Raw genomic sequence first — 11444 nt, 5'->3', positions numbered from 1 at the left:
TGTCTACTCAGGCAGGGTCGGTGCCTCTCGCCCCCCACGGAACGGCTGCACCAGGGCCAGAGCAGCCTCCAACTCCCACCAGGAGCAGGGATGGGGCATCAGCACCCAGGTACACACAGTATTACCAGCCCTTTCCTCTCCTCCCCCTGCAAAACCTGCATTTCTTCTGCAGCCAGGATGCTGCAGCAGAGAGTGGAGCCCCCATGGTGGTGGCGAGTCAACAGCTTGTCCCACAGTGTGGTATTTGGGATGGCATCATGTAAGGGAGGCAAGGTTTAATGAGGTGACAGCCACTGAGCCCAACTGTGACTGCTGCGGTTACCAAAGGGATCTTCCACTCTTCCCCCAGGAGCCCCAGCCCCTCTTTTCCAAGGAGATAAACCAATCCAATCACCTTCTGGAATAAAAATGTAAATAAATAAAAAAATGCTTAAGGCAGAAGATCGTCTTCCCCCTGCGAGTGCAAAGCAGAACGGTGGAGGAGAGGAGGGAGGACATGGGGCCAGAGATGGCTTTTGTGTTCCCAATGGGAGCCAAGCCATGCCCCTGTCCCAGGGCACGTCCCAGCATGACAGCCTGATGTCAGGGCCACAAACCCCCCAAAAAAAGCCTGGGGCACACGCCGAGCCACAGCAGGCAGTACGCAGCAGCATCCTTGCAGGATAAGGCCAAATTCACTCAGCTGTTCAAAATGCCACCAAAGCTTGAAGGCTTTGTGCTGTCCCCCTCGCTCCTGGAAAGATCTGCAGTAAAATCCCCAGGGATTGTTATCTCCTGAACCAGGACTGTGCTTTTCCCTCCCTGCCTCCCACACGGCTCCAGTGGCCGAGCGCCGGTGAGGAAGCAGGACAAGCAGCACAAGAAGTTACTAGGGAAGTAAGAGCAAGAGGATCCAACCCTGCGCCGGAAGAGACTTTTCTTGGAGACTTTTCCCACCGAGATTTTCATGCCGCCAGCTGCGGCCGGTCGTCCTCCCACGCCCTGTGTATCATTGGCTTCAGACAAACAGCAAAGACACCGACAGAAGAAGAAGGGCCAGGAGCCAGGCAGGGAAAGGTGTAGGATGAGCAACAGCTGACTTTGGGAAGGCGCCTGGATTTGAGAGGTAGGAGCTTATTTGATACATAGAGGCCGCAGCCATGAGCGCTGCAAATGCATTTCTTTTAAAATGTGGTGGGACTGCACCAGTTCCCGTTGATGGAGCAGCTCCCACTTGTCGAGCCTGTAAAGCCCAAACGTGCCTCGCTGCCCCTTCAGGGGTGCTCACCCACAGCCCACGGCATTGCCTTCCCCAGGCAGGGAGACCTGGCACTTCTGGTGACACAGTCCCAAAGCCATGCAGGGAACTCCAGCTAGCAAATAAACTCGAGATGCTGCAAATCCTAACCCCCTGCACCTCGAAAACCCCTGGAAGAGCAGGAAGGACGAAAATCAGCAGAGAGCAGCAAGTTCAAAGTGAATTTCCAAAATTCAGTGGTCACACTGGGACGTCTCCTCCCCTTAGACGGGACCATCTGCAACGGTTTCAGCCAAAGCGGCTTCCACACCAACCTCAGAGCCTCACACGACTACAACCTCTGACAAGCCTCCAGTGAACCAAATTGCAGGGACAGGGAGAGCTCAACATCCAAAACCCAGTGCTGCTTTGCAACAGCCAGACTCCAGACCTGTCTCAGCTTCCACTTTCCATCCAGCTACATCCCAACAACTAAAGCGCTGGATAAAAAAAGACCCACAGCTCCTTTTAAACTCTGCACTCCATACTTCTGGATTGTCACCCTGCTGTTCTCCCTCCAAGAGTGTTTCCAAGCTCCCATTAGCAAATCCCACTCACGAAATGAAACCACCCCAGGACTGTCCCCGCTCCCCTCGCTCCCGGTGCATAGGCTGCTCACACGGAGCGATGGGGCTATTTTCTCTCACCATCTGCTCGGCTTCGTTAGGTCTCCCTTTATTGGCCAGATGTTCTCGTAGACGCGGAGCCATCTCGGCTTTAGCGCTCACTCTCGGGAGGAATCCGCATGCCTGATTTCTCAGAAATCTCTGGGAGGGAGAGAACAGGCAGACGCAGCGCTGGGAGCCTTTAAAATCCATGCCTCCAGGAATTCAGGCTCCTTTCCCCCCCGAGAGAGAACCTTCACTGCCAAAGGGGACCATGTTTTATTTTAGGAGATAACGTTTGCTAGCTGTAGCATGCCACCTCCCCTTTTTCTTATTTCTCCTGCCAGCAAAGACAGAGAAAAAGGGAAGGGAAAGAGCAGAGCAGACAAAGAGACTGAATTCTTGCTTCCCCTAAGGATTTGGGTAAACTACAGAACAAGAATTCACACACACACCCCAGGTTGGGAAGTGGGCAGTTGGATGGTGCAGCAGCAGGACAGGCAGGACACTGGCCACCCAGCCATGTCCCTCTCTCCCCAACCCAGCTGAGGAAGGCAGAGCCACTCCCAGGGGACCGGCATCACTTCAAAATGTCTCTCTGCATTTCTCCTTCCCTCTGAAAGGCTGAATTAGCAATAAACTCTGTTTCTTTTCGTAAAGAACCACCTGCTTAAGTAACAGCACTGGTTTATTTTGGATTGTCCCCCCCTGGTGAGGCTGCCCTCCTCTACACACCCCTGGGTAGGTATGGCTTCACTCATCTCCCACCGCTCTCGCTGGAAACATCTATGCAAGGTTTGGACACGGCAACAACCGCTGCAATGCAAATCAGGAAACTGAAATATTTTAAGGGGCTTTATATCTCAGGCTCCACTTCCATACAAACAGGAACTCTCCGTTTGAGTATGAACAACAGACCCAAGGGAGTTAAATACGGGAAAACAAGCTTCTGGGCACCAACGGGATGACCACCACAACCCCTGCTAGTCCAGCTGCCCTCTCGCTGGACAGACCGACGCGGCAGAAGATGCAAGGAGGAGCACCACGACACACCAGCTACTCCACCACACACACCGTCACAGCAGGTCGCTGACAGAGCAGAGGCATCTCCTGACAGGTCCATCAGAGATGGTTTGTAAGCTGAGAGCACATCACAGGAGCGCAGGTAGTTACAGGTTTGCAGTGTTGCCCTTAGCCTGGTACGGGTTCACCACCACTGAATTTGAATCTAATTAAATGAAGAGAACTAAGTTTCCTTCTTCAGTTCCTCCAGGAAAGAGGCACAGCAGGCAAACTGAGAAAATGCAATGTACCGGTCATGTGAGAAACCATGCCATTAGCTAATTAAAAAACAATAACCGCTGAACAGCAACTGAGCAGGGATTCCTGCAGCTCCATTGCCCAAACTAGAAGGAAGTCACCAGACAGACATCAGTGCGAGGATCCTACTTGAAAAGTTTCACCCTTCTACTTCAGTCCTAGCACCACGGCTGCCTAAGAGCCGGGCAGAGGGGAAGGTGGCAGTCCCGGTGACCTCGGCCATGCCAACCCAAGCCAGCGGCAGCAGTCCTGGTTGCGAGGTTCAGCTCCAGCTCCCCTCACCCACCAGCACTGCTGCGAGAGAGCGGGGAGCACATGTCATGCCAGGGGAAGGAGAGAGGGACTCTGCAGGCCCCTATATTTCCTTTCCTGCAGGAGGAGAGATCAACGAGACCATCAAGTTAGCATTGCTCTTCCAACATAATTTGCTTGGAAACATGGCTGCCCTTTACCCAAGTCTGCCCCATAGCATCGCACTTCCCAAACCAGGTCAGTGAGGCGAGACTGGGGGCACAAGTAACAGCCAAGCCACATGGCCAGCACACTGGGATAGTGCCCAACAGAGGCTTTTTGCCAAACCAGAAGCCATCAGGAGACCTGTTTTCAATTCCACCTTCCCCATCAGGTGGGCACAACACAGTCCTTTCCACGCTCCCTGACACCTCTCCAACGCACAACTGCTCTTGAACCCCAGCCTGCCAAACTCCCCACCCCCGAGAACCATCACCTTCCTCGCCTTGTCCCACTTCACTGCTGGGCTGCAGGAGAACACCAGGAAAGCTCCCTGCTCAGTACGGGATGCCTTCACACCACCTAAGGATTATTAAGGCTTTGAAAAAATACTTTTTGAGCTGGAGAATGAAGTTCTGAAGCCTTTGTTCGCTTAGCTTTTGCACCGTTTTTAGGACCCAACTCTCCCTTCAAAATGGCCTTAGGACCATCTGCAATACTTTCACACAGCTGCATGGAAAGTTGGCGTTGAACGAGTACAAGAGACATGCCCAGAAGCAGTAGCAGCAACTAAAAAAATCAAAAAGAGAAACTTTGGTTTAAAATAAAATTGAAAAGAAAGAAAGAGAGAAAAGGTAAACACAGGTGCAAGTTGTCTCACGAGAGGGATATTTGCAGGGCACAACCCCACAACTCTGGAGATCTAGAATCTACATTCCCGGCTTTGTTTTACCATTAAAACCTTCATTGCACAGGACTCAAAATCACTCTCATATGGTTGTTAAGTTTCATAAATAATGTGAAAACTATATGCAACAGATACATCATATTTCCAAAAAATTATAAGAAAAGTTACATCAAATTAAAAAGTAGCTTCATGAATGAAGATACTGCTCTAAGTGCACTTTCCCTGCAAGTGCAGCCAGTGCCTCAGCGCTGGATATGAAGAAAAAAAACAAAACCAAAAAAATCAGATTTAAAAACTTAAGTCCGGTTTCAACCAGTCAAAACCGGGCCAAGCAGAAACCGAGTGTGTTCTCGGCACTGTCCCATGAGGGAGTCCCTATGATGCTTCGTTATCCAGATAGGTTTGTATGTCCTTGTTGAGACTGTAAACAATCCTTCTTTCCTGAACTGTCCTCTTTATTGGCAAAGTAAAATATTTTATTTTTTTTTTTTTTTAAAATAGAACATTAAAATTAACCCAGAAGAAAAGAAATGAAACACAGTGAGCTTGTTGGAGTCCATAGGATCTGGTCTGGAAGAGCTCGGAAAACATGTTCGGTGTTTTCTCCTGTTTTCAGCTGGAACTGTACCAGAGATCGGGTTACTTGGGGAAGAGGGGAACAGAACGAGAAAACAAAGGATGCGGAATAAGAGACCATGGCCATCTCATGTGTTCACTTCATTCGCTAGGTCCTCTATCAATACCTTAGTATCACAAGCCTTGGACCTGCAAAAAAAAAAACAAACAAAAAAAAACAAACAGAAAATACTCACTGGGGAGAAGAAATTCCCATTAGTACATGCAGGAAAAGAAAAACACCCTGCCATGCGCTTGGGAATCTTTCTTCCACAGAGAGGAATTGTTTTCCTCCACTGGAATTGTTTCCCACTCTCCCATTCTCACTTGGAATAGCAGAGGCTTATAAATATGCCCCAGCTGTTCCTCAGCATCCTCCTCCCATGGCTCTGCCCACGCCGCACCACCGTGGCCACCTTGCGTGAACGGACAATGCCCTCTGCCGGGCTGTGCCGATGGCCGGCCAGGAACAGCTGAGGTAATGCTGGGTGCGCTGCATCCATCCACCCCTCCCCACAGAACTCCCTAAAACCAACCTTTGCAGCAGGTGCTGCAAATCCAAAGCAGCGTTCCCGCTCAACCCGTCACTGGGCTGCACGAAGGTACAGCAGCTTATTTTGGAATAAGCTTGACGTGTCTCTGTTCGCTGCACGTCTGAAGGGTAAAGGGATGTGGTTGTAGGGAATTCAACCAGGCTTTGGGCCACGTCCCCTCTGCATAAAGTTTTTCAGTCTCTAGCGGCCACATGAAGACTGTCGGTATTGGTCATATCCGTGTAACTCTAAGCCAACGCGGATATGAGACAAGCATGGCCCAAGGGCTGCGTGACAGCTACAGGCTCCTTTTCCCACCATCCACCCCTCCCACGTGGTGATGCAACAGGGGGATGTACTGCAGGGATTGCACAACACTCCTGACACCATGTGCTTCCAAGGTCCTGGGGAGGGGGGGGAGCCCAAGCTTGCTTCCCAGCCAAAGGGCAGGGCTCCGCAGCCAGCGGGCTGCTGGGGCAGAAGTGATGCCTGGAACACCCTGTGATGCTCGGAGCGCAGGCACTGCAGCGAAGACGCGCAGTCAAGAGGTTCAAGGCTGGGGTGGGGCAAAGTGGGGAAACGCCTAGGCTGTAAGGAGGAAGGGTGGAATGAAAAAATGCATGGGTTTAGATTTGGGGGAGGAAGGGGTCTTGATCTCACATAGAATACTTAATCTAATGATCACCGATATCTTGGAACGGTCTGAAGCCTAGAAATGGCTGTTTGATGGGAAACTCTCTTCCAGGTTTGGATTTGCAGCCTCTGGCAACCGCTACAGGTTATTTTTTACAGGAGGGGAGTTTTGTAAAGGCAACTCCCTTATCCAGTGGTTTACCAGAACCCCAAGATGATGTAAAGGACAGATCAACCCTCCGGCAGAGAAATATTCATTTACTAATTGGACATCTCCTCCCTCTGAATGACTCTTTTGGCTGAGATCTTTGTGTGATTACCCAGTCTATGAATGGCCACCAAGTATTAACAACAGCTCTAACACACAGTTTGGTTTGTTGCACTAGAGGAGAGGCAAAACATACTGTGAAGCAAGACGAGGTCTGCGCAAGGACACGCTCTGGCTGCGTTTCCACTGTTTGTTCTTGCGGCGGTTTCGTACACCATCTTCCTGGTCCATCATCTGATCCAAGAGCGTCAGGTCATCGGCGTTGAGCGGTGCCACGGAGATGTCCCTCACAGCACGGAACTCACCACAGTTGTTCAGATGCTCGTTCTCCAGACGGAAGAAGTTCCACACAAACCGCCTGGATAGAGAAAAAGTGAAAGTTACCAATTAAGTTCTACTTTTACAGGCATTGCCAATGTTTGACGAAGCACTGGTACGTGCATCTGGATACCACTGACTGTTCTCACTGATCAAAGTGCCTCTGGGAACACGCTGGTAGTACAGAGAAACAGCAAATGACTAACAGCAGCACCTGCTACAACATCTTCCCAACTCCCTGGAGAACCACAGATCTCTCAGGCTTACTCATTGTCCTAACGATGACAGCCCTAGTCTGGACAGCATGGAGGCACCAGGCGTTACATGCAAAACAACCTCCGCCATCTACATGAGTGAGGTTCAGCTTCAGGGGCTGTTAGTCATCTTGAGAAGTTGTGGGGGTAGATCTCCAGCTAGAGGACAAGTGTGTAAAGAGCTCTGAAACCTTGCAGAATCCAAATTAGTTCTTGGAAAAGCAGCAGAGATTTGAGAATAATTGCAAGCCTGAGAAGCAAGTTAAATTTAATCTGGAAATTGCAACAGGGTAATTTTAAGGACAAATTTGGTAAAAACCATACCCCTCAAGATTAGGTCTAGGTTCAGAAGAAACTGCAAATGCAGCATGAAGGGTCCACCCCTGCACTGCTCCAGAGCCCCCTACAGCTTTCTTTACTCAGCACCCTGTTTGGATTTAATGTTCCTATTAGACTTAGTCTTCCATTTCAAGGACCAGTACCTTCCACATCCAACAAGCAAGGCACTTCCCACCATGCTGATGTTATACAAGTAATAAAAATGTAAAAGAAATGGAACTGTTGTCAAGGAGCCTTACCGGAATACCTCAAGTGGGGCAAATACAGTAGAAATGATGTCCCCAGCATACGGAAAGATTTGCATGGAAGTGAGGGAGATCTGGATGGTCCACGCAAAACGCAGGATCACGTCTTCTACAATGGCACAATAGTAGTATGCCTGAAGAACAAGAGAGACAAACAGGACAGCTCATGGTACATGCTCTGCACAGAAGACAGACCTCTTCAGACCTTCAGGAAGATACAGAATTTGCTGCTCAACCACTAGAAAAGTGAACAGTATGAAATGACCTCTTTGAAACAAAAGAACTTTACTGCTAGAAAATCCCAGCCCACAGCATTCAGGAAGCACCAGTGGCCAACTGCAACATGCTCTAAACTCAGCAAGTTTTGTTAAAACATCAAAAGCTTTCTCTAATATAAGAGCAGACTGTATACGCACTTTCTGTGGGTAGACAATTCCTTCTCGAAGAAAGGTATTTTCACCAGCATTTTTGTCAAAGAGACCCCAGTCCATCTTCAGGTCCCAAATAAGGGTATAGCAAGAGCTGATGAAATAGAAGATAATCCACAGGTAGAAGAACACTTGGGTGTCACTGTGGTTTTTAGCTGGAAAATAGAAGAACATCATACTTCTGTAAAACTTAAAGCAGATTGCTTCTTAAAACAGCTACAAATTGGCCGACGGTGGAAATAACACCCCTTTTATTCAAGTTCTGGGAAGATCAGGCTAACTAATCTGAACCAAACCGAAAGCCTTGCCTGGACCAGCTTTATATTGTCATTTAAATTCCACTTTCATCTTGTCCAACGTTTTGCACTTGGGATTGAAGTTTGCACTAAATATTTCTGTTTTCTTGAAACGTGTGGTAGACTTGTCATTCTAACTCTGAACAGCAGGTGGAAGCTGAGGGCCGTATTTCACAAAGGACATAGGCTCGTACAAAGGAAAAGCAAGGAGGCAGTGCTCAGTTGTGAGGGTTTTATAAGAGATTAATTCACATTTGTTTATATTTAGACAAACTAAAGTAGTGCACTATAGTCTGAAAGAGGATGGGCAGAACAGGAGTTTCCACTATCTATTTTCAGAGGTTCTGGTGGCAGGGGAAAACAAGCAAAAAGAAGGCAATACATTAACATGTATGTATAAATCCTGAAGGCGGCTCTGTATGGAGTTTTAAATGCCCATATAGAGCTCCTCTTGTAAAACACAGGACTGCAGGACCTAAGCCTGCTCACTTGTGGATATGTTTCTGCAACTGAGTTGTTTCCCATTCCCCTCTGAAAAGGTTACGCTGCTCTTTCAGTTCAGCTAAATTTCTCTGTATCAGTCAGATGGGTAAAAACAAACAGATTGGGTAATTCTGTTTGCTTTTAATTAGCGGATCTGGGCCATAAAGTTCATAAAAATAAAAGTGATTATAATGCTTTGCAAGGCTGAGACACTTTGCATCTCGCTGCTATCAGGAGTCTTTCTTCCTTTCTGTGCAGCCACTGCAATTGATCATTAACCAATTCTTTCTAAGAAAGATAGTAACATTTCTAGTACAAAAAAGCCATAACATTTTCAGTCCGAACCCAGTGCCACAGTAAGTGACAGCACTGTTTTCCATATACATGGCTTTATAACAACAGAATCCCTGAAGCTGATCACAGAGGGAGCAACGGGGCAATTTGCTCTCTCCTTCCCTTTTTGTTTCTAACAATTACAATATAAATGTAATGCAGCACTCCAATAAAATTAATGGAGGTGAAAATGAGAGGCATCGTGTAAGAGTACATTCCTCCCATTATGCCCTTCAGGCTTCCTGGACATGATGTGCAGGATATAGGTCAAATACACACACTCATTCTGCTTTCAAAACACACCCCCTAAAGCAAACCTATTAAAGCCACTTACGCAGCAAAGCTTATCTGCGGTGGAGCTTCACATCGGCTGAGGAAAAGGACATGGGCTCTGCTGCAGCGCTCAGGTTCGACTAGTTTCCCTGCTTTTGTGTCTGGTGGGAAGCCTTTGAGCGGTAACCCGCATCCTCCTGAGGCTCAGCTTCACCCAGGGACAGCTCTAGCATCGCATCATCTGCCACCGCCGCCGCAGAGAGCCATGACGTCAGCCGGGAGCAGGCAGCGAAGTCCCGCAGAATGTGGGCTCTGATGCCCAGGTATGCTAATGCTGCTGCTGAAACCACCTCTCCCATCCATTTTCAAAGTGCAGCTGCCCACAAAACAGGACGCAGGTGAGGTTTTTGGAGCTTAGCAATTAAGGCTCCACTGTGAGATTTCATTCTCCCCCATCAGCTCCTCCAAAGCCTCCACTACATTATTTCCGGAAGAACAGGCAGATGCTGACATTCGGTGACTCAGAGACACTAAGCCTGTTCTTTCCAGTATTATTTTTAGCTCATTAGATCTCCATGTTTAGTTCCCATTACCAGACCCCAAACGATAATTCAGAGAGGTAGTTAAGGAGTTAAGTGCTTTCAAAGCATCTAAAATGCTCCAGACTACCCTGTGAGGCTCCATGCTTCCTACTGGCAACTTGGGCTTGAAGGTTAGGTCATGCTGGTTTTCTTTTTTTTCCCTTAAGGACAGAAAACAAGTAAACTGAATCTCACTCCACTTTTTCATGGAGCAGACATGGAGAAGGCAGCGCAGGTAGTACCATCCATTGCCGTGCCTTTGGTCGCATCCCTGGCGTCAGCCGTGCCCTGCAGGTGCCGGGCTGAAGAGCAGCGAAGCAGAATTGCTGGGCGCTCCTTCGGAGTTCTCCAATCATGGAGGGGACAGTCTGGCCCCAGACTATCATCTCAAAATATGTAAGGGGCTAACAGAACTGTATCCTAAGTTGGAAATTACCTAGGAAGGTGATTGCAAAGGTTCATGCTGCTTAAACCTACATTGCTTTAAACGTTACTGTGTGCAGTTATGGAAAGGAGTACCACCAGGAAGAAAAAGGCCCAAGTAAGAAATCCTGCGGCATTAATCTCATCAACCTCAAAAAGGATGTGCTTGCTTCTAGTTAGGTTACCCTGGCCTCAGCTCTTTTCCTGGCCTATCTTTGCAGCAGTCTTTTCAGTGGCACCTGTGGTCACACTGCTTGCCCCTCGCTCCTGCTCGCTTTCTCACCGACCAGCTCTGTAATGCATTCAGCTCCTGAAAAAATTCATTTAAAAAAACAAATCACTCCCTGGTAAAATGCTCTAATCAGAACTAGCCTATTGTCTTCAGCCTTGGCCTTTGAGTCCCTTCCTTTAATCACTTATCCTCCTTTTCCTCCTGCCTGCGAGTCTGTTTGATACCTTCCTTCCTTCTGTCCTCATTGGTATTCAGCTGGTGTACAGAAATATGTTACTGCTCGAGGCAAGCAATTATATCTCAATCTCCACTGGCTGGTCCTAGTGGCCCTCTTCACTGCTGCTCAGGGGGCTAGAAAATCAAGGCATTCATATTCTGCCCAGAGGCTCCATCTCCTCCTGGCCTGCTGGTTTTTCAGTAGCAATACATAGTTGTGCATATGTATGATGACGTCAGGGTCTATTTAAGCAGGAACCGTTTCAACCTGTGTTTTTCCTTTGTTTAATGTTATGCTAGAAACCACCAAAAAACATTAGAGATTAATAGTCTCAGGATGAGAGAAGCACTCGGAATACCTGGTAGATCTCAACCTCCTCCAAGAGGGAAAAAGACCAGGTCTTCAACATCCCATGGACTGCAGCAACCCACTGGCACCACAACTGCCAGTCCACCCAGCAAGAGGTGGATGAAGGACTTTTCTACTTGATGCTTCAAAGGGCACCACCATGTAGCAACTTCCTAAGCTATGGTTATTCAAAACAGCATGTGCAGGACGAAACACCGTCAGCACAAAACTCTACATGTAAAGTTGCAGGTGCAGCTTTACCCTCCCTGCCGATGGGCAGGTTTCC

At 48.3% G+C, this 11444-nt stretch overlaps 1 protein-coding gene across 4 annotated transcripts in view; it reads right to left on the bottom strand.

The window, feature by feature from the left end:
* Nucleotides 1-4779: 4779 nt before the first annotated feature.
* The window catches only part of XPR1 (xenotropic and polytropic retrovirus receptor 1), a 108621-nt gene continuing 101956 nt past the window's right edge, over nucleotides 4780-11444 (bottom strand). For 2 of the 4 annotated variants that reach the window (XM_074152868.1, XM_074152866.1), the window contains 4 exons: nucleotides 7961-8127; nucleotides 7539-7678; nucleotides 6525-6746; nucleotides 4780-5104 (listed from right to left, as the gene is read on the bottom strand). In XM_074152868.1, the coding sequence (XP_074008969.1) occupies nucleotides 5044-5104; nucleotides 6525-6746; nucleotides 7539-7678; nucleotides 7961-8127 (590 nt within the window). In that variant the 3' untranslated portion in view covers nucleotides 4780-5043. The remainder of the gene's footprint in view (nucleotides 5105-6524; nucleotides 6747-7538; nucleotides 7679-7960; nucleotides 8128-11444) is intronic. The other 2 variants (XM_074152869.1, XM_074152867.1) reach the window with 1 other exon arrangement.

The sequence above is a fragment of the Numenius arquata genome, chromosome 8 (genome assembly GCF_964106895.1).
Source record: "Numenius arquata chromosome 8, bNumArq3.hap1.1, whole genome shotgun sequence".
Taxonomy (NCBI): domain Eukaryota; kingdom Metazoa; phylum Chordata; class Aves; order Charadriiformes; family Scolopacidae; genus Numenius; species Numenius arquata.
This window is presented reverse-complemented; position numbering and strand designations above follow the sequence as displayed.